Source organism: Bubalus bubalis, chromosome 8 (assembly GCF_019923935.1).
Source record: "Bubalus bubalis isolate 160015118507 breed Murrah chromosome 8, NDDB_SH_1, whole genome shotgun sequence".
In the NCBI taxonomy this organism is placed as follows: Eukaryota; Metazoa; Chordata; class Mammalia; order Artiodactyla; family Bovidae; genus Bubalus; species Bubalus bubalis.
In genome coordinates, this window is record NC_059164.1 from 20,332,831 (window position 1) to 20,358,151 (window position 25,321).

At 40.7% G+C, this 25,321-nt stretch overlaps 1 protein-coding gene across 2 annotated transcripts in view; it reads left to right on the forward strand.

Annotated features, from left to right (window-relative positions):
* The window catches only part of SCIN (scinderin), a 79,079-nt gene extending 55,703 nt beyond the window's left edge, over positions 1-23,376 (forward strand). For both annotated transcript variants that reach the window (XM_025290912.3, XM_044946495.2), the window contains 8 exons: positions 1,191-1,312; positions 6,540-6,630; positions 9,329-9,499; positions 16,202-16,379; positions 16,675-16,796; positions 19,376-19,453; positions 21,850-21,910; positions 22,554-23,376. In XM_025290912.3, the coding sequence (XP_025146697.1) occupies positions 1,191-1,312; positions 6,540-6,630; positions 9,329-9,499; positions 16,202-16,379; positions 16,675-16,796; positions 19,376-19,453; positions 21,850-21,910; positions 22,554-22,681 (951 nt within the window). In that variant the 3' untranslated portion in view covers positions 22,682-23,376. The remainder of the gene's footprint in view (positions 1-1,190; positions 1,313-6,539; positions 6,631-9,328; positions 9,500-16,201; positions 16,380-16,674; positions 16,797-19,375; positions 19,454-21,849; positions 21,911-22,553) is intronic.
* Positions 23,377-25,321: the final 1,945 nt, after the last annotated feature.

Below are 25,321 nucleotides of genomic sequence, written 5' to 3' on the forward strand. Positions count from 1 at the left end.
CTTATCACACACTGCTGAGACCAAAGTCTGAGAATTTAATGTAAGAGATTTAAGAAGGTGTTTTTCCTCTTTTCAAAGGCTTGAAGTGTGACTCTAAGCTGGGCAGGGGTTATGGGAACTACGCAGGGAGAAGCGTCTCCTGTGGTCGCTGTCATAGGGTTATCAGCTTTGGGGCCTGAGTCTGTGTCCTGCTCAGACATCCTTTTCTGGAGCTCAGCGCAACCAGAGAGCCCCGTGGTGGACATGGATCCCCAGCTCCAAATGTGTCCTGGCTGCAGTCTCCACATCAGAGCATAGTGTTCTGAGAAGTCCTCCCATGCCACCCTGGGAAGATGATGTCCAGGGTTTTCTCTAGGATTTGGTGTTTAGCCAAGCCATGCTGCCATTGTTTCTCTGGGACGGTGCAGGAAGGCTGCTCTCTGAAAGCACTGCACTGCTCCATTCCACTTGCTCATCTTCAATTTCAAAACAGAGGATCTATCCTGAGCCTCCCAGGACCGGCAGGAGGATGTGTGTGCGTGCAGTGTCTGCAGTCTCTCACTCATGTGTTACTTGCCCGTTTCATTTACAACTCTCATCTCTCCAACTTTTAACCTTTAATTAAAAATATCTTTAGTTTGTGATGAGGAGGAGGAAATAGAAAATAACTAGTCCTGCCTGCTTCTATCTTAGTCTTATGGCACATTTTGAAAATAGAAGTCATGCAATTTGGCATTTTTATTGTTTAGTCACAATCTGCCACTCTTACCTGGGGAAGAAAAAAAACAGTCTCATGCCTTAAAGCACAGGGAAGGAGAAGTTTTAAAAAATTGCCTCCCAACTGATGAAAAATTTATATAAGTTAAGAGATGTATTTCTGAGCTAAATATTTCGGTTTGTCATGTAACTGGAGTGTCATGTTATTTTCACTAATCAATCAAACAATAGGTATTTTATTAATCAACAGGCTCAGAACTGAGATAAGTACTATGAAGGGTATAAAAGAAAAGAGTATAAAAGAACTCTAAACACTTAAGAAGTCAATAACCAAATGGACAAGAATTTCTTCCTGTTGCTTGATTTGTAACTAGTTAGAAAAGGAAAAGGTTTTTAATGACAGATCTAAACCAAAATGTTTTTTTTTAAACCTTAGAGAAGTAGTACTAGATAAAGAAGATTTTGATTTTGATACACCTATTCATTCCTTTTAGATTTGGCGTGTAGAAAACAACGGTAGGGTCGAAATTGACCGAAACGCGTATGGTGAATTCTATGGTGGGGACTGCTACATTATACTTTACACGTATCCCAGAGGACAGATTATCTACACCTGGTGAGCTTCCCTCTTTCATAAAATCTCAAGTTCTGTAGAGGCCACATTTTGCTCCAAAGTTAAGTTTCATTATATTCCATGCAATATGGGATAAAATTATCCTATAATTTAGCCTCGTGAGCTTTGTATAACATGAATGTAGTATTTTCTTCTTGTATGATTTTGGCTATGTTTTGGTAGCTGCTGTCCACGAGCAGTTTAGATAAAAGTCATCCTTACCAATTTAGGAGAAAGGTTTTGGTAGCTGAAGGGTGGTGTTCCTTTAGTGGATATCTAGTTGAATAACTCCTCTCCTTTGAAAGCTAACAAACACTCCAACTGGCCAGCATCAGGTACCATGTCTTCTTCTTAAAATTCACAGAGGCTCCATCCAGATTAGAGTTGCAACATTCCAATGAATCAGATTCTCTAAGGCATGTATATAATTTATGGTTCTATTTCAGACTCTGGAGATCTCAAATTGATGCATCCTTATTCTTTGTCCTCATGAAATTCATAGCAGTGTTAAATAAAAAATGCTATTGCTTCCGTTTCTTATCCATTTCTTTTGCATAATGATTTGAGTTAATTGAAGGTTAAGTTTACTTCCCTGGTGGCTCAGACTGTATAGAATCAGCCTGCAATGCAGGAGACCTGGGTTTGATCTTCAGGTCAGGAAGGTCCCCTGAAGAAGAAAATGCAACCCACTCCAGTATTCTTGCCTGGAGAATCCCATGGACAGAGGAGCCTGGTGGGCTATGGTCCATAGGGTCGCAAAGCATCAGGACATGACTGAGTAACTAACACTTTCACCTTCAAGTTAACTTAGAGTCAGTGCCAATGGAAATGTCCAACCAAGTAAGTGAAGTGCACACAGCATGCTGGACTAGTCCAAGGGACAGGATTCTGCAACAAATCATGCAATGCTGGATTCTCAAACTATTTGTGAAGTGAAATCACATAAAGTGGAATATTTCTGAGAAGACTGAGAAAAAGAAAAGAATTTTCAAAAAAGATATTAAAGCTGAGTGGTGTAGGTTGAAGTTGAGAGGATGAAACAGGATCCTGCCTTTGCCTACATGGTGGTAGCTGTCTTCAGTGAGGATACTGAGTGGACGAGGACTCGGGTGTCTGCTGATAGGGTGACTTTTCTCTATGGTGAGTGTCCTACCGGATGACAGAGTCATCCATCCTCACAGTGTGACCACTTCCCCCTTATACTGGCCAGTGCCTTGACCTTAACCAAGATCAGGAGATGAGATGATTGTCCCCACCCCATGTGTTCTTGGTACCCCAAGGATGGTCTGGAAACCAGGAGTGTCAGCGTCCCTGGGGAGCTGGTTAGAAATAGAGAATATCAGGCCCCACCTTTGACCTACTAAAGCGGAACCTGTGTTTTAACAAGTTCTCAGGATGATTCAGAATCACCTTAATGATTGACAGGCACTGCCTTAGGCAAGGGCTCCAACCACTAGCTGCACATACTAACCCAGATAATTCTTCCCAAAGCTGAATACACAGTGCCCTCTTTATACCAAATAAATCAGACCCCCAGTTGGCGGGACTCTGGAGTTTCTAATGTACACCATGGCATTAATGAGAACCTCTGCGTTCAGAGACATTTCTGACCCCACAGTTGCATCATATCCTGTCAAAGATGAATGTATTTAGCTATTTAGCTCTGTGTTTAAGATGCCATCTTCATAGCAACCGGTTTTTTTTGAGCAGCATGTTTGTGCCAGCAAAATGCTAGATGTTTCCATGTATTATTTCTCTTCCTCACAATCAGATAATTTTCAAAAGATCTAAAAGGAGGGGGGAATCAGATAGAGTAAATAATTTAACACAAAGTCACAACTCTTGTAACGGGTGAAGCAACATTTCACACCTTGATCTGCAGCTATCTTTAAGGCCTGCCTGCAGCTATCCCCTGGTAAAAGCTATATCCTTATTTTGCAATTTCCTTTTCTAAAATTTTAATTCAGAAAAGTATCTGTGCAAAGCATGGCATCTGTAAGGATAAATTCATTGTAAGTACGTAATAAATTTACATTACTTACATCCTGAGTAAGCTTTTCTTTTACATTCTGTTTCTTGGTCTTCCTCTAAATTCTTTTCGGTGTGTAAAAAATATAGTTAATAATTGTGGCACTTAAATCAAACAGGAAAGATTAAATAAGTGATTCAAGAGAATGTTTTGAGGAATTAGCCATTTGCAATCCACATAAATGACTATGTGGATATAAATTAAATGGATTAAATCAGGTTATAAATTTTGAATGTAAAAGCTATTCTTTAAATCACTTGAAAGTGTCCATTGAGCACTTTCTATGTGCCAAGCACTGAGCTAGATACTAAAGATACAATAAAAAACGTTCCCCAAGAATTTATACTTAAAAGAGAGAAAGATGGTTATCAGCCATTTCAATAAAGTATGAAGGCTTAAGATAAAACCAAGCTGAATGATCTGTGTAGAATTAGGAACAGACACTCAAGCTCACTGCTAGGTTATTGGTGAAGGACTCCTAAAGGTGACATCTAAGTGGGAGCAGAAATGAGAGTGAGGAAAGCAAGCAAATAGTATTGAAGGTGTTCCTAGCAATGCAAGAAAAAGCGTGCTCTAATCTAGTAGTAATGGTGTATGGCATGAGCAAAGTTAGGAAGCAAAAGATAAAACCAGTGAATGAGAAGGAGCCAAGTGATTAGTTGGGCTTCCCTAGTGACTCAGACAGTAAAGAGTCGGCCTGTAATGCCAGAGACCTGGGTTTGATCCCTGGGTCGGGAAGATCCCTTGGAGGAGGGCATGGCAACTCACTCCAGTATTCTTGCCTGGGAAATCACATGGACAGAGGAGCCTGGCGGGCTACAGTCCATGGGGTCGTTTAATAGCACAGATGTTAAATTTGTAAGTTTGTTGATGTATAGTTTGCAGAACTTCAAAAACTTCCCTGAACATAGTGAAGGGGCATTTAGGAAATGCCTCCTGAGGACTAGCTTCAAATTAAACAACTTTCCAGTTTATGTGGTCATTTCATTCATGGGATATGAATAGGTTAAATCCAAGAGGCAGAGTTAAAGGTGACAAACTTGAATGAAATCACTGCTGAATACATAAATTTGTCTTTTTATTTCTGAAACTACTGAGACTCTAAAATGACAAAAGAAAACTAATTTCAGCAGTGATCTTTTCTCTGAAATGTCAAGTAATTGAAATTAAACAAACTTTGATCAGTGGTGATGATGAGTCTCTTGAAGCAATAAATTCCATTTTCATGCAGCATTTTATTTTTAATGAGTAACGAGTACCACAGATTTGTAAAGAAGAAATCATATCAAAGTAGATAGCTTCCTTTCTCCCTCTAAGCACAGGATTTCAAAGTTAAGAGACAAAGCAATTTTCTTATGGTCTTGATTGCATTGCAGTCCTTGACTGCCTGGGTCACAGATCCATAAAGCAAATTAGTTTGAATCTGTGTGGGTGGAAACGTGGTCACTTTGACAGGAAGAAGAAGAAGGGTTTGAGATAAACAGTGAAATATTAAGAGTGTCAGAAGGCAAAAAGAAAATGAAGAAATATCCAAGAAAGTGCCGAGCTAGCGAATCAAGGACAGGTGATAACAGACCTTGCTGTTTCCTCAGCTCTGCGTTACTCCCCACCTGGTGCTTCCAGCGGCTCCCAGAAGTGTCTGCTAGCCTGACAGGCTCATGGAAAATTTCAGTTATTTGCATTAAAAGACTATATCTTCATGTGTGCCCTTATTATGGAAAGCATTTTCTATTTTTCTAAACATATGTCTGACATAAGCATGTCCTTTTTTTTCACCCCACTGTACAACATTTTCATATCAACCATTTGACTCTGTTGGTTCAATGAAATATTCTGAGATAAATGAGGTTTCCTGCACTCAGTGTTGTGGGGGTATGTGTGTGCATATGTGCATGTGTGGTGTGTATGTATGTGTGTGTGTTGTCCAGGTTGGGAGCCTACTGTTAATCTGGTTCTGGGTATGGAATAGGTAGGTCACTCTCAAAACTTCAGAAGCAAGAATATAATTAATTGTCAAAATCCATTTCCAGGATTGGTATTCTTCCTGCTAACCTGTAGTCACATAGAGATGGGAGGATTGGCTACAAACAGTGCTTTCACTGCCTTTTCCCTCCCACAGTCATCAAACAAGCAGATCTCCCAGAGGCTGTTGTGTAGGGTAAGCCAGCGTTTGGAGTTAGAGCCACAAGTTATCCTAGAAAGAGAAGTTGCCAATGAATTGACTCCTATCTGGTCACTGATACTTTAGCTTCTCTTACCGTTTTATTCATAATTCCTTTAAAGAATGACAAAATGGGGGCCTCTCCATTGCCTGTATGTGTTTGTGTGTGCGCGCTCCGTCAATTCAATCATGTCCAACTCTTTGTGATACTATAGACTGCAGCCCTCCAGGCTCCTCTGTCCATGGGAAATGCCTTTAAAGAATGACCAGAATTACAAAATGGGGGCCTCTCCATTACCTGTGTGTGTGTGTGTGTGTGTGTGTGTGTGTGCGCGTGTGCGCGCGCGCACATGCTCAGTTAACTCAATCGTGTCCAACTCTTTGTGACACTGCAGAATGCCCGCCAGGCTCCTCTGTCCACGGGATTCTCCAGGCAAGAATACTGGAGTGGGTTGCCACGCCCTCCTCCAGGGGATCTGCCTGACCCACAGGTTGAACCCACATCTCCTGTGTCTCCTGCATTTCAGGCAGATTCTTTACCCACTGAGCCACCTGGAAAGCCCCTCCGTTGCCTGCTTCTGATCATTATTTTCTTGATATTTGTGGGTCCACACATTTGTTACTATGCTCACCAAATAGTCATGGAAAAATAAAGTGTCTCTAATATCCAGCCCAATAGATCTGGCTCATATACTACTCAAATGGATTATTTTCACTGTTGAGATTGTTTCCCAAAATAGGCAGCTCCAACTTGAAATCAGACAGAATTGACTACTTAGCTAAGTTATTATGGAACTAAAAATGGGCCCTTGAAATGGAAATTAAAAACATCTATGATATGTTATTCTAAACAATACATAGGATAGATCATGGCTCAGCGTTAGTACTTTAAAAAACAATAGCTTCTATGGCTTTTTTATGTCAAAACAGCAAGGTTTCTTCTTGATCTTTCATAATAACTTAAGTTTCTGTTTGAAATGCCTGCCTTAGAGATCTTAAACTTAAATACAAGCTAATTTGTTTTACTTTGGTTCCTCCAGGCAAGGAGCAAATGCCACGCGGGATGAGCTGACAACCTCCGCATTCCTGACTGTTCAGTTGGATAGATCCCTCGGGGGACAGGCTGTGCAGGTTGGGATGTTTTTACCCCCTAAACTCATACAAGTTTTGCAAGCCCAATGTCTTGTTAAAACCCTTCTCCTATGTCAGGATGCAGATTTGACACTTTGTAAATATTTCCTTTTTTTTCATTTCAGAATTTAAATATTCCTACTCTCATGCCATACTTGTTTTCTCAGATTCTGGAAAAGAGGGAACAAATTTAAAAATAGAAACAAAAATAAGCTATTAACAGATTTACAGCCCCAAAGAATCTTTCCTTTAGAATCATATCAGATCAATGGCAACCGCTTGCTGCTGCTGCTGCTGCTAAGTCGCTTCAGTTGTGTCCGACTCTGTGCGACCCCATAGATGGCAGCCCACCAGGCTCCCCGTCCCTGGGATTCTCCAGGCAAGAACACTGGAGTGGATTGCCATTTCCTTCTCCAATGCATGAAAGTGAAAAGTGAAAGTGAAGTCGCTCAGTCGTGTTCCTCACTCAGTCGTGTCCGCGTTCTACCTGAGTTATCACTTCCAGCTGATCACTTTCCAGTTTTCAAATTTTTATACATTTTCAGATCTTTATAAATCAAATCTCTATCTAAATTATTACCTGATTCAAAGGTAATAATTAGAAAAGTAAGTCCGATACTTTAGTGCATAATATGTAATATATGGAGATCCAATCTGGTCTTTAAGCTGGCTTTCTTCCCATCTTGGTTTTTAGTTCCTAAATAAAGCAAGTTAGACTTAAATTTAAAGATGCATATTAACTTTTTAAAATAAAACTAACATTGTTAATTGTCAGTTAACAAGTTAACAAGATTATTGAATTCTTTAAATACGCTTAACTCCTGTGAACTTCCCCGTGAACTGTTTACTACATTCATTTCCTGAATGAAATATGTCTAAGAACTGACATCATCGATGTCATTTAATTAACCTTTCAACTATTCTTACAAAATCACACAGAACTTTGAAGATATGCACTGTGCCTTATAAATTCTACATTTCAGAGTTAACTACTACTATTTAATACACCCAATGAATGAATTTATTGTCAGGCATTTGAATCCTGAATTAACAATGAAAGAAAGCATAATGCCTCGTTTTACCACTAGATGGCAGGGGTTTACAATAAATTGCTGTTTTAAACATTCCTTCATACTCAGAAACAGTACTGAAAATTTTTCAATTTACCTTTCTCTCTTTCTCTCTCTCTGGCCTTGCTGCGTCGCTTGCAGGATCATAGTTGCCTGATAAGGAATCAAACCTGAACTCCCTGCAGTGGGAGTACAGTCCTAAGCATGAACTGCCAGGGAATTCCCCTTTCTCTTTCTTGTTTTCATTCACAGTGGAGAATGGGTATTAATCCGTAACCCTCTTTCTCTCAATTTGGCAGTTGAGGTTTTCTCAATGTTTTGGGAAATGCTAAGGCAACAACAGTTTTAGGTACTCTTAGCTAACCTTGCCCCAACACAGTTTCATAATTGGCTGCTTGCTTATTTAAGTAAATGTCTGCTAACTTTCACTTTCATTCATTGGAGAAGGAAATGGCAACCCACTCCAGTGTTCTTGCCTGGAGAATCCCAGGGACGGGGGAGCCTGGTGGGCTGCCGTCTATGGGGTCGCACAGACTCGGACACAACTGAAGCGACTTAGCAGCAGCAGCAGCAGCTGCTAACGGAAGGTTATCTGTGGAGTTACTTTCACCACACCCTAGGCCTTCCCACGATGGTGTATACTTCAGCATTCTCATTCACTTGGTTTCTAGAAAAAAAACAGACCAGGGCAGGGTAGGGGAGATGGTTTAATTTTTGCAAAAGGCAAGGTAATTGAAAAAAAATAGGAGACTGACACAAAATTTGAACTGTTCATGTAAATAAATGCATCAATAGTTTATGCAAAAAATAGGAAATTCATGTCTAATCTAGGATCTGTTCAACTAATAGATGAAATTAAGTCATTTACCATTTATTTTCTTCAATTTCCTTATCCTGACAAATGATTATGTTAAGTAAATCTACTATTACCATTTCCATAGGTGAGTTAAAAAGTAAAAATCTATTCTGTTTATTTTGCCAGCTTTTGATGTTTGGATTGAAATCGTTGTTCACTCTTAGGTAACGATGGTGGCTTAGATGGTTAAGAATATGCCTGCAAAGCAGGAGACCTGGGTTCGATCCCTGGGTTGGGAAGATCCCTTGGAGAAGGGAATGGCAACCCACTCCAGTATTCTTGCTGAAGAATCCCATGGATAGAGGAGCCCGGCAGGCTATAGTCCATGGGGCCACAAAGAGTCAGACATGACTGAGCGACTAGCACTTTCACTCATGTGTTCATCTACATCTCCAAAGGGAAAAACAACAAAGTGCTGATCTTTGTCATCTTTTATAAAAATTACTTTTTTTTTTTTTTTTTTTTTTTACATCTTTGTGCTAAGGTGTAAATGGTGCAGTGTGGAAGCACAAAGCAGCGTAATGTGATGTTGTACCCACCTCCCCCGGCCCCAGTGTGCTCTATCTGGAATAACGAATGGTTCCTAAGTCAGCAAGGAAGCTGTGCTTGATTTTTATGAACCTATATTTTCTGTTAATCATCGTTCCTCCTGCACTTGACTTTTTATTTACTTTTAATTTTGTTTTCGAAAAGAAAAATAAGGATGTCTTTGGAAATACAGCCTTCTTTCATTGCCCTCTTTATTACATTTCTTTATCCCCTCTGCCCCCAGATTCGAGTCTCCCAAGGCAAAGAACCTGCTCACCTGCTGAGTTTGTTCAAAGACAAACCGCTCATTATTTACAAGAACGGAACATCAAAGAAAGAAGGTCAGGCACCGGCCCCCCCTACACGCCTCTTTCAAGTCCGAAGAAACCTGGCTTCGATCACCAGAATTATGGAGGTAATGTCACGCGGTCAATAAAACCTGCCCTGCTCATGGATTTCCCAGTGGCCCTGGGCCATCAGCCAATATCAGTCATTAAAAAAAAAGTGGCAAGTAAACTTCTTTCATTGCTATAACATATTTCACCATTAAAAATACTAAAAGCAGGAGAATCAAGTAAAAAGTAAAAACGTTAATCAGATAACGGGCCTCTCATATTTTTCAACCACATTGTAACGAAACAAATGGATTTAAGAATAATGGAGAGGGGACACAGGTATACCGTTGACTGATTCATGTTGATGTTTGGCAGAAACCAACACAATACTGTAAAGCAGTTATCCTTCCATTAAAACTAAATGTAATTATATACAAAAAAGAAAAATGTAAGAAATCAAGTTGTTGAAGCCCTGAGACAGCTTAAGCTCTGTCTTGAAAGGCCTGGGGGAAGATGGATCGCGGGTGATGGTCCGGTGACCACACTGGGGAAGTTGAAAGAGAAGGCACTTATTTGCACAAATGTAAAGGAACATGGAAAGCAAGCTTTGCCACACTGGACCAGAGTCATAATTCAGCTGGCCGAACGAGCTGCCTCTGAGTGGCAGCTGTGAAAGAAGTCAAGCCCCAGATTGCAGTGTCTGGCCCCAAGCCCGCCAGGTATGGGGCAAGGCCAGTGGGCCCAGGGTTTTGAATGGCTGGGTACTTTGACTTCAAGGAGGATTCTTCACAGTTCCTCACCCCATCACCTCAGTCATCATTGAAACCCAGGTCTCCCAAGTCTCCTAATTGCCCTGCGCTCTCTGTATGCCCACAAACCTGGACTGCTCTGCCAAGCTGTTCAGATGAGCCCTTAAAAGCAGGTGGGTCACAGCCTCCCTCCCCCTGGAACCTCTCCTGTAAGCCGCCCCCTTTCTTGCTCTGTGTTCTGAGGTCACAGAGGCCCATACAGCCCTCTCGAGTGGAAGTTGTGTTTTTCTCCGATGCTGGCTGACCAGGGATGGGATGGCAGGCGCCCCACCTTGCTCACTTTTGCCCCATTGACTTCGCTCCTTCTTATCCGTCTCACTCCTCCATCTCTTTTCTATGTCTGCTGAGCCGAGAGTCCTGCCCTCTTTTTCTTTGATGGCTTTCTTGTCTCACTGTCTCCATCGCTGGCTCCTCTCATCTAGCAGTCTTATCTTGACCCCACTTCATCTCACACTTGTGGTCCTGTACTAGACCTTGTCCTTGGCAATAACTTTAGCACCTCAAGCATCTACTGTGTGACAAGGACTCCTGTCCTTTAGGCCCCATTTCTTCCAGCAATTCTCCAGTCTCACGACTGAATCCACGAACCCTCTCCACCCATCACATCCCCCACGTCTCCAACATCCCACTTCTGTACTGATAATGGATTCTGAGTTCACAGAGAATATAAAAATAATCCCAGAAGATTCACTTTATCTGCACGCGTGCATGCTAAGTTGCTTCAGTCGTGTCCGACTCTTGTGACTCTATGGATTGTAGCTCGCCAGGCTCCTCTGTCCATGGGATTCTCCAGGCAAGGATACTGGAGTGGGTTGCCATGCCCTCTGACCCAGGGATCGAACCCACATCTCTTATGTTTCCTGCATTGGCAGGTGATCTTTACCACTGGAGCCACGTGGGAAGCCTGATTACCTTATCTACTCCCCACCAATATCACCAGCTTGTCTGCGTCTGTATATCGAATTCTCCTTCTTGCCTATTTTACGAAATCAATTTAAGTTGTTAATTTATTGATAGCTAACAATTAATAAGCATTTTATAATAGTAATTTACGTATAAACACTAAGGTACACATTAATATTGATATTAATAATAATGTTTGTATAAACTAATATACTGGTAAATAACTGAATACGTATTTATTACTTAAATAAAATGACTCCTGTCTCTCAGGCCAAATTCCATCTGCCCCCATTCCCTACCACTGACTTCTGTCCTGGCTCCCCTGTCCTGGGGTTTTCCAAAGATGTCCCTGGATTTCTCTGTCCAGCACTCTCATCCTAACTCTGGTTCATCATTCTTGCCTGCAGTCATCTTCTTTCTCTTCATATCACTGATTTATTCTTTTCTCCTGGATTCCTTACTCTGCAGCACAAACATGCCTTGAAAACACTTCCATCCTTTCTTTAAAAACTCTCTTGACTCTGACCCTCCCGGCTACCACATCCTTTCTCTGCACTCCTTAAGAGTACAAATCCTCAGAAGAGTCATCTTCGCCCCCTCACTGCCCCTGCTATGCTAAGCCTCCTCTATCAAAAGCCGCTCCATTCAGCCATCCCTTCCCGCCACACCATCCACATGGGATTTATCTAGTTTGCCAATGACCTACCTTTTGCCATCAAATTCTCTTCTCTGATGCCATTGTTTTCAGCCTCTTTCTAGCATTTGACTTAGTTGCTCTTTCTGTCTTCTCAAAACACTGTTTTAAACGAGGCTTCTGAAACCCCACACTTACCAGGATTTCTCCCACCCTTGAGGGTCACCCTTCTGAAGGCTGTTTTCACTCGCACCCAGTTGCTGAATTCTCCTCCTCTGCTTGTCCTCGAAGCTCTTGAGCTCTCCAGGGCTGTCTTGGCCTTCCTCAGAGTGAGCTCATTTAGTCATATAATTTAAATGCCATTCTGTATTGATTCATCCATGACATTCTGTGCAGGGATTCTCACGTGTTCAATTGTGACTGACTGTTTAGTCTGTCAAATTGAAAGTGAAATTTTCATCTCCAGGCCCTCTTAGCTGATTTCAGAGGCAAGAGTCAAGGAGAATCGTAACAGTTCTGAGCTCTTCCCAGTGGATGCTTCTTTATGAAGCATCGTGAGCTGCTTGTGATGCAGATTCTTTCTTTTCTTGCAGCCTCTCAAACTAACCTTTGCATTCCTAGCCTCTCTGAAATGCTCCAGTCAAAACACTATTGATAAGACTTTCTGTTTTCATCTCCTGGGAGGCTAAAGCTTTCTAAGGTTCTTTTGTGGAACTGCCACCCTGACCTCACACCAGTCTGGACATGGGCCTCTTATCACCTGTCTCTCCATCTTCCATGCTCTTTCCTCTATACCAACAAGGAGACATTTGGCTTCCCAGGTGGTGCAGTTGGTAAAGAGCTCACTGCCTGTGCAGGAGATGCAAGAGAGGCAGGTTCATTCCCTGGGTCAGGAAGATCCCCTGGAGTAGAATGTGGGAATCCTTTCCCGTATTTTTACCTGGAAAATTCCATGGGCAGAGGAGTCTGGTGGGCCTACAGGCCACCAGGGTCAAAAAGAATTGGACATGCCTGAGTGACTAAAAACGCGCACACACACACAAAACAAGGAGACATTTGGATTAGGAATTGGGAGTCACAATTCCTACCAGTTTTCATCATCACATCTGATGGATTCCTTTGAGCTTGGTCCATGGGGCCAACTTCTTACTGAAAGAAGATGCCAACCCTTCCCCTGAATGTGACCAACACCTGGGCACATCTTCAAAGCTTCCAGCAGTGCGTGCTTGCTCCTCCAGTGCTGTCTCTGGGGACAGGGTCCTGATGGACCTGGGCAAGACCAGCTTTCTACACGCTGATGCTTTCCTCTGGCCACCCCACACAGTTGGTCAAACAGCATCACGTGCTGCTTCCCGAAGGGCTCTCTGCACTTGGCCTCAGGACACCACGCTCTGGAATTCCTCCTCCCTCGTGGCTGCCCTATCACAGTCTTGTTTCCTCCTCCTCCTCCTCCATCGCCCTGCTAGCACACGTCACACGTCACACGGAGTCCTACAGAAAGTCACACACACACTGTTGCAGTCACACACTCTTGTGTCCAGAGGGCCTCAGACCAGCGCAGAGACACAAGATGACAAGCTTACAGACGCAAGCCCATGCTAGGGCCTCAGGCCCCCTCCCAAGCCTGAGGCTCTGCACAATGCCTTGTTGCTGCCCCGAGGCTCCACCTTAAGGCTCACCCTCAGGCTGCAGTCTGGCCTCAGCCAGGTGCCTCTCACTGGCCCTGGGCCACACGGACCAGAACTGCGCTCATGTGGCTCATCCCAGACGGTGTCCACAACATCTTGTAGACGGTGTCTACAACATCTTGGTTAAAAGGAAGGGGGTTTGTCAGTGCTATGGAGAAGGCAATGGCACCCCACTCCAGTACTCTTGCCTGAAAAATCCCATGGACGGAGGAGCCTGGTAGGCTGCAGTCCATGGGATCGCAAAGAGTCGGACACGACTGAGCGACTTCACTTTCACTTTTCACTTTGATGCACTGGAGAAGGAAATGGCAACCCACTCCAGTGTTCTTGCCTGGAGAATCCCAGGGACGGGGGAGCCTGGTGGGCTGCTGTCTATGGGGTCGCACAGAGTCGGACACGACTGAAGCTACTTAGCAGCAGCAGCAGCAGTGCTATGCTTTTAATGCCTTCTGAATATTATTTTATAATCTGAGCTATAATTTATCTGAGCCTGGAGAAGCTTTTAGTCAATCTCTGTTACAGTCTTTTCTTACATTAAATCTCAATCCCTGTTTTATGATTTTTAGATGTCCCCTTGATTATTTGACAAACCTCTTTAGTAGGGGAGAGAAAATCTGAACACTGCTTTATGAGTGTCATTTGGGAATATTACATCCTCTTTCCAAGTATCAGTTATAGGCCATCATCCTTTTTGTGGTCTCTTTGAATATTATCCTTGTTATGTATCACTTAAATTTGCCTCATTTTATTCTCAGAGGATTATGCAGGCAGGTGAGCCTTACAGTGACCCAGCAATATATGCGCCTGTTCTAATGTTTCTAACCCCCTAGCGGTTACCTAGTGGTGCCTAGGTGAGTTCACTTCAGTCGCTCAGTCATGTCCAACTCTTTGCAACCCATGGACTGCAACACTCCATGTTTCCCTGTCCATCACCAACTCCCGGAGTTTACGCAGACCCACGTCCATTGAGTCGGTGACGCCATCCAACCATCTCATCCTCTGTTGTCCCCTTCTCCTCCCACCTTCAATCTTTCCCAGCATCAGGGTCTTTTCAGATGAGTCAGTTCTTCGCATCAGGTGGCCAAAGTATTGGAGTTTCAGCTTCAGCATCAGTCTCTCCAATGAATATTCAGGACTGATTTCCTTTAGGATGGACTGGTTGGATCTCTTTGCAATCCAAGGGACTTTCAAGAGTCTTCTCCAATACCACAGTTCAAAAGCATCAATTCATCGGTGCTCAGCTTTCTTTATAGTCCAACTCTCACATCCATACATGACTACTGGAAAAAACCATAGCTTTGACTCAGTGGACCTCTGTTGGCAAAGTAATGTTTCTGCTTTTGAATATGCTGTTTAGGATGGTCATAGCTTTTCTTCCAAGGAGCAAACGTCTTTTAATTTCATGGCTGCAGTCACCATCTGCAGTGATTTTGGAGCCCAGAAAAATAAAGTCTGACACTGTTTCCATTGTTTCCCCATCTATTTGCCATGAAGTGATGGGAGTGGATGCTATGATCTTAGTTTTCTGAATGTTGAGCTTTAAGCCAACTTTTTCACTCTCCTCTTTCACTTTCATCAAGAGGCTCTTCAGTTCTTCTTCACTTTCTGCCATAAGGATGGTGTCATCTGCATATCTGAGGTTATTTGTATTTCCCCCTGCAATCTTGATTCCAGCTTGTGCTTCCTCCAGCCCAGTTTTTCTCATGCTGTATTCTACATATAAGTTAAATAAGCATGGTGACAGTATACAGCCTTGATGTACTCCTTTGCCTATTTGGAACCAGTCTGTTGTTCCATGTCCAGTTCTAACTGTTGCTTCCTGACCTGCATACACATTTCTCAAGAGGCAGGTCAGGTGGTCTGGTATTCCTGTTTCTTTCAGAATTTTCCAGTTTATTGTGATCCACACAGTCAAAGGCTTTGGTGTAGTCAATAAATCGGAAGTAGATGGTTTTCTGGAATTCTCTTGCTTTTTCGATGATCCAGTAGATGTTGGCAATTTGATCTCTGGTTCCTCTGCCTTTTCTAAATCCAGCTTGAACATCTGGAAGTTCACAGTTTATGTACTGTTGAAGCCTGGCTCTGAGAATTTTTTGTACCTAGACAACGTATTAAAAGCCAGAGACATCACTTTGCCAACAGAGGTCTATCTAGTCAAAGCTATGGTTTATCCAGTAGTCATATATGGATGTGAGAGATGGACTATAAAGAAGGTTGAGTGCTGAAGAATTGATGCTTTTGAACTGTGGTGCTGGAGAAGACTCTTGAGAGTCCCTTGGACAGCAAGGAGATCAAACCAGTCAATCCTAAAAGAAATCAGTCCTGAATATTCATTGGAAGGACTGATGCTGAAGCTGAAGCTCCAATACTTGTCCACCTGATATGATGAGCCGAATCATTGGAAAAGACCCTGATGCTGGGAAAGATTGAAGGCAGGAGGAGGAAGGGGCAACAGGGGGTGAGATGGTTGGATGGCATCACCACCTCAATGGACGTGAGTTTCAGCGAGCTCCCAGAGGTAGTGAATGATAGGGAAGGGTGGTGTGCTGCAGTCCATGGAGTCGTCAAGTTCTGGACACAAGTTAGCAACTGAACAACAATAACAAGTGGTGTGCTAATGCCGCCTGAATTAATTCCTGGATCAGGACAGAAGTCTGTAGGTGGGTTGGCAGCAGCACAGCTTCTTGGGCATGTTTACTGAGGGATCAGCAATGAATTTAAATCATGTTATTTTTCTTCATACTCTAGGTCGATGTTGATGCAAACTCATTGAATTCCAATGATGTTTTTGTCCTGAAACTGCGACAAAATAATGGCTACATCTGGATAGGAAAAGGCTCCACACAGGAGGAGGAGAAAGGAGCAGAGTACATGGCAAGCGTCCTCAAATGCAAAACTGCGACGATTCAGGAAGGCAAGGAACCAGGTGTGTACAGGTGGGGCCAAGGACACGAGCCAGAACTTACATTTGGTGTACTTGCTCATCATGTAATTTATCTTTTTTATAAAAAAGAACTTTGAAGTGGTTATAGGGCATTAAAAACCCATTAACTAGTTGCAAGAATGGGTGATGGTACCTGCTCTATTTGTGTAACATCTCCTGCTATATTTAAGTAACTTAACAGTGAACTTGAGGTGAGATGCAATTATTTGTTACTGTAAAGCAATACCGACCATACGCTCCTGAAAATGCATAGGTTAACTCAGTGTGTTTTCCACAGAGGAGTTTTGGAATTCCCTTGGAGGGAAAAAAGACTACCAGACCTCTCCTCTGCTAGAATCCCAGGCTGAAGACCATCCACCTCGGCTTTACGGCTGCTCCAACAAAACTGGAAGATTCATTGTAAGCGTCCTGAGAAACCACGGGGTAGAACCGAACAGCAGGGGGAAAGGGAGGCATTCTGATACTGATCTGAGTATTTCCAGTGGCATTCCTACTCCAGTTCCCAGTTTTGGTTTACTTGCAAACCACAGATGACAATCTTTGCTCCACACAGGGCTGATTTTAGGAGCCAATGATAATGGATGGGAGAGCATGGAAATACTGTAATGTACCACAGAAATCAAGCGGCTCTTAAAAATATCAGCTACTTCACACCTGTGTCAGCGCGTGGTTGTTGCTGTATGCATATGCACATGGTTGGATTTGTTAATTTAATAATTTGACACTTTTGGTGTGCAGCAATAGTGGTTTCTGTGATCAAACTATGTAAAATGGTACACTTCAGTTTCCCAGGGGAGTAAAACGTCTCACCGTGTTGATGGAATGGAAAACATTATGGAAATATTATGATCATTGAGCAAAATCACAGAAAGCTCTACACACACCTGCAAGTGGGCTGAAATCAGCAGGAATATTTTATGTCAAAGTCACATTCACAAGCTTTGAATTCTAGGCAATTCGAAGTCAAAGTGTCTGTGTAAAAGTATTTTCTATGCATCTCTGAAATATCCTGGGCTGAGCCCCTCATCTCAGTTTAATCACAAAAATTCTGCTTTCTCCATTTGACATACTAGGCTTTTGTATAAACTTTTCATTTAAGGAACAGATTCTTTGCTGATAAAATTTGAACTAAAGATTTGGTCACCCTGTCTTGGTAAATACATGCTTTACTTTTGAACACACACATGAACATTAATATTTTCCCAGGTACATTGCATGCTTGAAATAAAATGCTTTGAAGAAGAAACTGCTCATATGTGAAACACACTTGCAGCTTACAAGTGACTTGACCTAAAGATTAAAGATTTAAACGGTGAATTGTGATAAATATTAGGTTGTTAGGCACCACAGTTGTTCATCTACTTTGCAGGAAATCCCTGTATTTTATAAATTTTTCATCAGGAAAATCTGTTTTACTCTTTTGTCTGTTATTTGGTATCACATCTAAATAACATCTTTTTCAGTGTGAGCCTCTCTAATTTCTTGAGAGTATTATTTGCTAATATTTCTATAAATATCATGCTTGTTTCCAATGAAGATATATTTTACAAAAATGAATATGCAAATATATACTCACAAATATAATTCCTAGGCTTTTTCTTAAGTTTAAAAAAATCTATTAGTTTTTGGCTTTTGTCACTCACATATTTAAGAGAAATATACTTTTTTCTTTACACCTATTCATTTTCTTGTTTGACATTTGGAACTCTAATTCTTAACATTTTAAGGAAAAGGAGTGTTGCTAACAAGTGTTTGATCTTATTACCATCATCAGAAAACAGGCTTTAGACGTGCAGATTCATACAAGACAACAGAGTCTATTGGTCAAAAGCACAGCTTTTAGAACCAGTGTGCCTGTTCGATATCACTTACTTGGTGATATTTCTTACTGGCTGTGTGACCTGAGGCTGGTCACTTATCCTCTCTGTGTTATAATGTTCTCATCTGAAAAATGGGGCTAATCCTAGTACCAACTTCACAGAGTTGTTGTGAATATTATCTTGGTTGTTGCATATAAAGAATTAGAACGGTGCCTGGCATGGTATATTCTGTAAAAAGATATATAAACACATTTCTTGCCCTCTGTACATGGCTAGTGTTTGTTTTTTGTGTAACAATCTGAGAATACCATCAGATTGCAACAAATAGGTATTGTCATGCTTAAGGGGCTGCAGGTGAGGTTCATGCCTTTTATCCATGGACAGAGCCCAGGAGCACAGGAGGCTCCGCTGAGTCCCACTGGCTAATGTGACACAGCCAAGGCCACAGTCAGCTTTACCTGCAGAGTCACACGGCAGAGGGGAGATGTGAAGAACTGCAAACCCTAATCCAATCTGTCACCACCTCCTAATGACTAGGGGGAGTTTCATCCAGAATTCTTTCAAAAATTTGAACTTTAATGAATGCCTGCTGGTATTGGGTGTGTTAAACTAGCCAATTACCCTTTAGTGTTAGCTCTGGAGAACACAATTTAACCCATTTAAAATAAAAATAATGACACTTTGCTTATGGAATATTGTTATAATATTTTATTTAAAATGATTGATTTTTAAAAATGACCAGATCTATTAATAATCTTGACCTACCTACAAAATGAAAGAAGATGTAATACCTGCATCATAAACTTAAATGTCTTTAGGAACCAGGGAGGCAACAGAAACCTGTGAAGCAACTTGTCAACGAAGAACTGGAAGTAGACGAAACTATGGCTATATTTCTTGTGCATGGTCTCTCTAAAGCCATATGCAATATTTATGTTAAATACTCTCCTTCCTAAATAAGATAGCCTCAGTTTGTGATACATGATTAAATAGATTGTTTTATTATTTAAGTTTTTATTGCCCAAAGGGAAGGGAAAAAATGACTAACAAACTTTTTTTTTTCACCTATGCTCCAGATAATACAAAGCATTTGTATCCTTTATATTAGAAAAATCACTGCTTGACTTTTGGCTTACAAAACTTTTTTATACATTTCAGATTGAAGAGGTTCCAGGAGAGTTCACCCAGGATGATTTAGCAGAAGATGATGTCATGCTGTTAGATGCTTGGGAACAGGTAAAACTGTATTTTGTTCATGGCGAGAAAGTGTGCTTATAGTTGGGAGCTGATACAACCTTCTTTGAGAAATGGGAAGTTTAATAATAAATAGACCCATAGATTTAGGCTATATTCATAAGAAACTTTCCTCAGTTTGGCAAAAAATAAAACTAATGCATATGGCAAGTTTTCTTCAGCTGGAAATGATTCCATGGCTATCCATCTTTGGCTGTATAGTTTTAGGTGGAAACAACAAACAAACAACAAAAAATTCCTGTTTTTCATTTATTTTGTAAGATTTATTTGTTTCTTATTTATTCAGACATTCATTCATTCTTATTCATTCATACATGTAAGTAATAAATGCATTAGTGTGTTGCAATGCCTCAGGGAGACTGAAATACTCAGAATTTCTCTTGAAATCTGACAAGAAGTCATCAGAGACCTCTCCCCTGGAGAAGAAACAAACAATACTTTTGAATCTACACACTAAAATACATTACTGTTAATATATATGTCTTTATTTGTAGCAAATTACTGGTGATTTTGTATGTCACATCCATGTGTTGTGTGTTAGTCACTCAGTCGTGTCTGACTCTTTGCAACCCCGTGTATTGTAGCCCACCAGGCTCCTCTGTCCATGGGATTCTCCAGGCAAGAATACTGGAGTGGGTTGTCATGCCCTCCTCCAGGGGATCTGCCCAACCCAGGGATCAAACCCAGGTCTCCTGCATTGCAGGTAGATCCTATACTGTCCGAGCCACCAGGGAAGTCATACCTGAGAGTCGTTTTCTTTTAACCTCTATGTAAACTAATAATGGCTTCTTTGGTGGTTCATTGGTAAAGAATCTGCCCGACAATGCAGGAGACACAGGTTCAATCCCTGGGTTGGGAAGATCCCCTAGAGAAAGAAATGGCAACCCACTCCAGTATTCTTGCCTGGAAAATCACATGGACAGAGGAGTCTGGAGGGCTACAGTCTATGGGTTCGCAAAAGAGTCAGACATGATTATCGACTAAAGAGCAGCAAATTAATAATAGTGACAGGGAAAAATAAATATGTTAGGAGCTACATTATGTAGAACAAATATAAAACACGTTCCTGAATTAGGCCTAATCTTTAGTCAACCACAGAGATTTGTTACTTTTAGGTCTGTTCTTACTTGCTCAATCATTCAGTCATATTATACTTTAGCTTCTTGGTCTTGAATTAGCATATTTGAATATGGGATCTGGTCACAGATTCTCCCTAAGTGAATGGATCACTTATTTCTAGATATGAAATATAAAACCTCATGTCAATAAAACACCTTTGTGTATTTAAGAATTACAAAATAAGAAAGTCTCATTATTCAGAAGAATTTAATCTTTTCCATTTGTAGTCAACTCTGTTGCTTCCATGATCAAGGATGCTTTAGAATATTTCCGGTACTACACTTCATTTTTTTTTAACTATGCTTTGTATTTACTCAGCAGTGCTGTCATGGTTTATTCTGTGCCTGTAGGCAAATATTCCAGCACTTTCAGTACGAATTAGAATATAATCAAAACTAACTTGACCAAAATTTCTCTGCCAACAAGTGATCTTAATGTGATTTAAATATAAGGGAATTCAGGAGAATTTTTCATCACTGAAGTACACAACCTACATTTGACAAGAAGGATACATGCAGAATTTATATCAGGTTTTAAAGAATCAGTATTTAAATACTAAACAATATTTGGGCTTTCCTGGTGGCTCAGACTGTAAAGAATCTGCCTGCAACGTGGGAGACCTGGGTTCGATCCCTGGGTTGGAAAGATCCCCTGGAGGAGGGCATGGCAACCCACTCCAGTATTCTTGCCTGGAGAATCCCCATGGACAGAGGAGTCTGGCAAGCTGCAGTCCATGGGGTGGCAAAGAGTGGGACATGACTGAGCGACTAAGCGCACACACACGTAGCACTTTTCCCAAAAAGTGTGACAGGATGCCATAACATAGGAGAAGACTAGGTTTAAGTTAGGGGTTCCTAAAGGGAGTGTGGGGTGCCCATGAACAAGCTACATGTGGCTCCCTCAGGATAATAATATGGGAATAATGCCTGCTTTACACACCCCAGGAGCATGTGTGCATAAAACCCAGCCGGTATGTTGTTTTCAGGAAGGCTCACTTTGTAAACTAGAAAAATACTATATAAACATAAAATACCAGAATGTGATCTGGAGTCAAACTGGCTGGATACAAATTCAGGCATCTCTTAGTAAGTGTAGACAGTAGGAAAGCGACGGAACTTCTCTGGACCTGCATCTTCACATCCCTGACTTTGGGGCTGTTGTGAAGATTCAGTGAGATGGTATGAGAAGCACTTTGCATAAGGCTCACACTGCATCTAGACTCCCAAAATTATGAGTATTATTATTGCTTCATTTTGCAGATTTTTATTTGGATTGGAAAAGATGCAAATGAAGTTGAGAAATCGGAATCTCTGAAGTCTGGTAAGCTGGATCCCATGGGCAATTAGGACATAATTCTGAACAGTTGTTACCAAGTTCCTGATTTCTCTTTGCACCACGTCCTCCAAAACCGTGTATCAAAACCAAGAAGAATCAGAAGAATCTTAGCTTTCATCTTCAGAACTAAAGAGTAGTGGAATTTTTTTAAAACTGAAGAATTTCAGAATAGGAATTAGAAAATTATGTTTTGTTATCTAATTTAGGATATAATTATATCAATTTATTCTTAGACTTTTAAATTCATTTTTTAAAATTATGGGAATAGTAAAAGCTCCATAACTCTGATAATCTAGATTTTTATAAATTCCTTTTGAGGAATGCTGTTCTTTCTGGCAGTACTTTGTCGTTGTTGGTGGTGGGTTTTTTTTGCATTATTGCAAAGTACAGAATAATTATGCTGTAAGGATAATTCCATAAAGTTTGGAATTTTTTTTCAGGCAATAATGAGACATGCACATTCCAGATGTGAGAAAATAATAAGGAATTGTCCAAATGGAGTAGCATTGGCTACTTTGGGCCAATGAAAATTTGATTTATTACTTTTATTGGAAGGCTTTTCATTCTTTAGTTATTTTCCTTTAGTTGAAACTAACCAAATTTATTTGTTTTTTAAACTCTTTTTTAGCCAAAATATACCTTGAGACTGACCCTTCTGGAAGAGACAAGAGGACACCAATTGTCATCATAAAACAGGGTCATGAGCCACCTACTTTCACAGGCTGGTTCCTGGGCTGGGATTCCAGTAGGTGGTAAACTGATTTTTGTAGGAAAAAAACAAATATAATGGGGCAGCTGTCCCGGGGGGAAGGAGGAGCTTGTTTAACTTTAGAAAATTAACCTCAGCCATATGGCTATTTTTCCGTGCTTAGAATTGGTTTGAAATTTCTTTTAAACTGGAATTTTCTTATGTTAATATTTTTATAACTTTTCTTATGGACCAATATTAGCTCTGCTGGATGCTAACATATCTTTTTATATGACTTTTTAAAGGGGAAAAACTATACACAATCTAGGGGAGTTTGTCAGCAACTTTTACAATTTAGGAGCCATTAGCCAAACTCCTACTTTTAATATACCATGGAAGAAAGTTATACCTGCCTTTGAGGTTATTCTTCTTTCTATGCATTGTGTTGAAAAGAATCACCTATTTGCAGTAAGATTTCTGTTAAGATGGTTTTAAAAGTTTGTTATTTTCCTTCTTTAGCAGATGTAACTGTGATAGTATTAACTCCTAAGCATCATTTCCTAAGAGAAACTTTACCTTTTTGGCCTTTTAAGAAGCCTTTGAAAGCACAGCTCTTTCTTGACAAAATGATTTATATTCTTAACCCACTTTTATATACATCCATATATTTGACAGTACCTGTTTAACATCACAAAAGATACATACAAAAAAGGCTTCACTAATACTGTCTTTATCATTAAAATACATATACTTAAAAAGGTGACATTGTGTGACATTTTATTCAAGTGTGATGTGTGAGTTAATTACACGGTCAACTTTAAGATTAAAATACTTTTATATATAAATAAATATGAATTTAATTTTTAAAAACTCATTAAGTAGTTAGAATCAAACTTTTCCATTGTTATAGAGTTAAATATAGTGTAAATGTAACCCGGGCTCTGTTAAAAGATAAATATAAGCATATTAACCATTTTAAGAATTCTTTTTTGGTCAAAAACCCTCTTGGATCCAGCAGTGCCAAACCGAGCACTGGGGAGAGATTTTCATGGAGAAAAGGTGGCAAGAAAGCAAGGAAATTACTGCTGATTGGCTACAGCTTGAAGCCTAGTTGATTGTGATTGGTTGTCCTTAGGTTTTGATTTCGTAAGCTGGGAGGCATTTACAGGCTTAGATCTTGGTTCGCTTCCTGAAGTGGGAGCTTGCTCTATACAATGGGTCTGAGGCCTAAAAAAGTAGGGAGATGGCTCGGGGTTCTCTCCTGTCCTGGGCTACAAAACATTAACCTTAACAGACCCAGCTGTTTAAGCCTGCGCTGTGAAAACACGACTTTCTCAAATCCCAAATGCAAGCACTCGGCGGCAGGTGTGCCATCAACACAAGCCCCGAGGGAAGGACAAAACCCTGGGGCGGTCACAGAAATTACCAGCAAAAACAGCCGCTGTATCATCAGTCCTGCGTCAGTCAATTGAAGGGCTGTTGGTGGACAGCAGGGATAAAAAGGATCTGTAAAAATTACCTGAAAAAGGTGAGCTAGGGAATTCCTTTTTGCATTTCACACCCAAAAGTGATATGGCTGGAAGAAACGCCTGCAACACGTGTGAAGTCAGCCTAGGGCAGGGGAACCAGGCTACTTCTAAAAAGAACATTTGGTGGATTATAGCAGGGCCGTCGTTCTGTGATATCGTGTAGCCTTAAAACTCCAATTACACGTACACACACATGGAAATTAGTCTTTTGGATTTGAAATGCACTTTCATACAGCCGAATTAATAAATATAAAAGTCACATGAATTATTTTCTACTTTTCTAGAATGGAGCTATTGCTTACTAATGTTTAATATGAAAGGTTAGATTGTTTTATTGTCTCTGATATTCCTCAAAGATGTTTGGGATGAAAAACTGTAACAAATTTAGCTGTCAGCTAGTGCTTTACAGACCTTTCTTTGCTTCAGAAAATATAGCAAACTGGTCTTTGTGTGAAATTTGTGACCGGAAAGAACATTAATGAATCCAGGAAAGTCAAGTACTAGTCAGAAATAAGTATTTCTTATTTACTACTTCTTCTGAAGTAGCATGCTCAGGAATTTCAAATAAGGAATTGGATCATGGCATTAACTTTGAACAAAAGACCAGGAAACAAAGAACCTATGTAAAGTGAACTATTGTTTTGTGTTTGAGCATTGTTTGTTTGTTTTGCAAGATTGTCCTAGAATTGGCTTCAAAATAGTTTCTGTGCTGGACAGATTACTCAGAGAGATTAAATTCTAGTCAAAAGGAAGAAAAGAATGTTAGTATTCATTGCATATAAGGAAGCGCATCTTGTAGTTTAAAAACTGTATTTTCAAAATGTTTTTTCTTGCTCTATCTTTAGATTTGTTACCCATTATGATTTCTCCCTTTTTAGTTTTAGATACATGTTAGATATTTTAAATACATGTTTGATATTGTGACTTCCCTGGTAGCTCAGATGGTAAAAGCATCTGCCTACAATGCGGGAGACCTGGGTTCGATCCCTGGGCTGGGAAGATACCCAGCCAGAATGGCAGCCCACTCCAGTACTCTTGCCTGGAAAATCCCATGGACAGAGGAGCCTGGCAGGCTGCAGTCCATGGGGTTGCAAAGAGTCGGACACGAATGAGTGACTTCACTTACACTTTCACTTTAGATATTTTAAAAGTATGTTATGTATTTTATATATTTTCTAA